We start from the raw sequence: 1,117 nt of genomic DNA, 5'->3' as shown, positions 1-1,117 counted from the left end.
CTGTTTTCACCCCTTATCTATTCGGTCCAAAGCGAACGTTTTCTATTGGGTGAGAAACTAATTTGAGCAAGGAGCAATAATAAGCTCCGCCCTCGGCAGCTCATTGGCGGTTCCTCAAGACTCTTCCCCATTGGCCAGCTTCAGAGTCATCCAATGACAGGAGAGGAGGGCGGAGCAGCAGACTATATAAGGCCACACAGCACGGTCTCTTCTCCACACGATTTTCGGTCTTTATTTGTTATCTGACGTTATCGCTATCATGTCTGGACGCGGCAAACAAGGAGGAAAGGTCCGAGCTAAGGCCAAGACCCGCTCATCCCGGGCAGGACTGCAGTTCCCAGTCGGCCGTGTGCACAGGCTTCTCCGCAAGGGCAACTACGCTGAGAGAGTCGGCGCCGGCGCTCCGGTCTATCTGGCCGCTGTGCTGGAGTATCTGACCGCTGAGATCCTGGAATTGGCCGGCAATGCTGCCCGGGACAACAAGAAGACCCGCATCATCCCCCGTCACCTGCAGCTGGCGGTGCGCAATGACGAGGAGCTGAACAGGCTGCTGGGTGGTGTGACTATTGCCCAGGGGGGCGTCCTGCCCAACATCCAGGCCGTGCTGCTGCCCAAGAAGACCGAGAGCAGCAAGGCGAGCAAGAGCAAGTGAGCGCTGCCGCCAATCTCTACAAAACCAAAGGCTCTTCTAAGAGCCACCCACACCGTCACCACAAGAGCCGGCGCCGCCTATCTCGGGGTCCTCACATGAGGCTGATGGTACATACACCATTGCCGCCATTGTTGGTGCACATATCCACAGAATAATAGGAGATGAATGGGTCAATCCCACATGAAGTCTCAGACCCCTCAGGTGGGAGTGTCGTCTGCCAAGCTCGCAGGAAATGTCCCCTCATTAGTGTCTGATACTCCGCGCTGAGGTCTACATGTAGTTAGCAGGTCCCGCAGTAAGGGGACCGGGCGGGTGATTCTCCTCCACATCAGTGACGGCGCCTTCTCTCGGAGGACGATCCCGTGTGCGGCGGCTCTGGAGGACAGGACTCCGCGCTGTTCCGGGTGTGACCGGATTGTGATCTCCGCTATCGGCAGTGACCGGTAATAATCCTCCAGAGATTAT

At 56.8% G+C, this 1,117-nt stretch overlaps 1 protein-coding gene across 1 annotated transcript; it reads left to right on the top strand.

Moving 5' to 3' along the window:
- Window positions 1-259: 259 nt before the first annotated feature.
- On the top strand, window positions 260-652 carry LOC138646160 (histone H2A type 1). The gene has a single exon (XM_069735624.1). The coding sequence runs from the start codon at window positions 260-262 to the stop codon at window positions 650-652; it is 393 nt and encodes a 130-aa protein (XP_069591725.1).
- Window positions 653-1,117: the final 465 nt, after the last annotated feature.

This window comes from Ranitomeya imitator, chromosome 7, assembly GCF_032444005.1.
Source record: "Ranitomeya imitator isolate aRanImi1 chromosome 7, aRanImi1.pri, whole genome shotgun sequence".
NCBI lineage: Eukaryota > Metazoa > Chordata > Amphibia > Anura > Dendrobatidae > Ranitomeya > Ranitomeya imitator.
Note: the sequence above shows the minus strand (reverse complement) of the source record. Positions and strands in the feature narration are given on the sequence as shown.

What these genes read in the sequence shown, in the direction of transcription:
- LOC138646160 (XM_069735624.1), top strand. Translation starts at nt 260, where the DNA reads ATGTCTGGACGCGGCAAACAAGGAGGAAAGGTCCGAGCTAAGGCCAAG.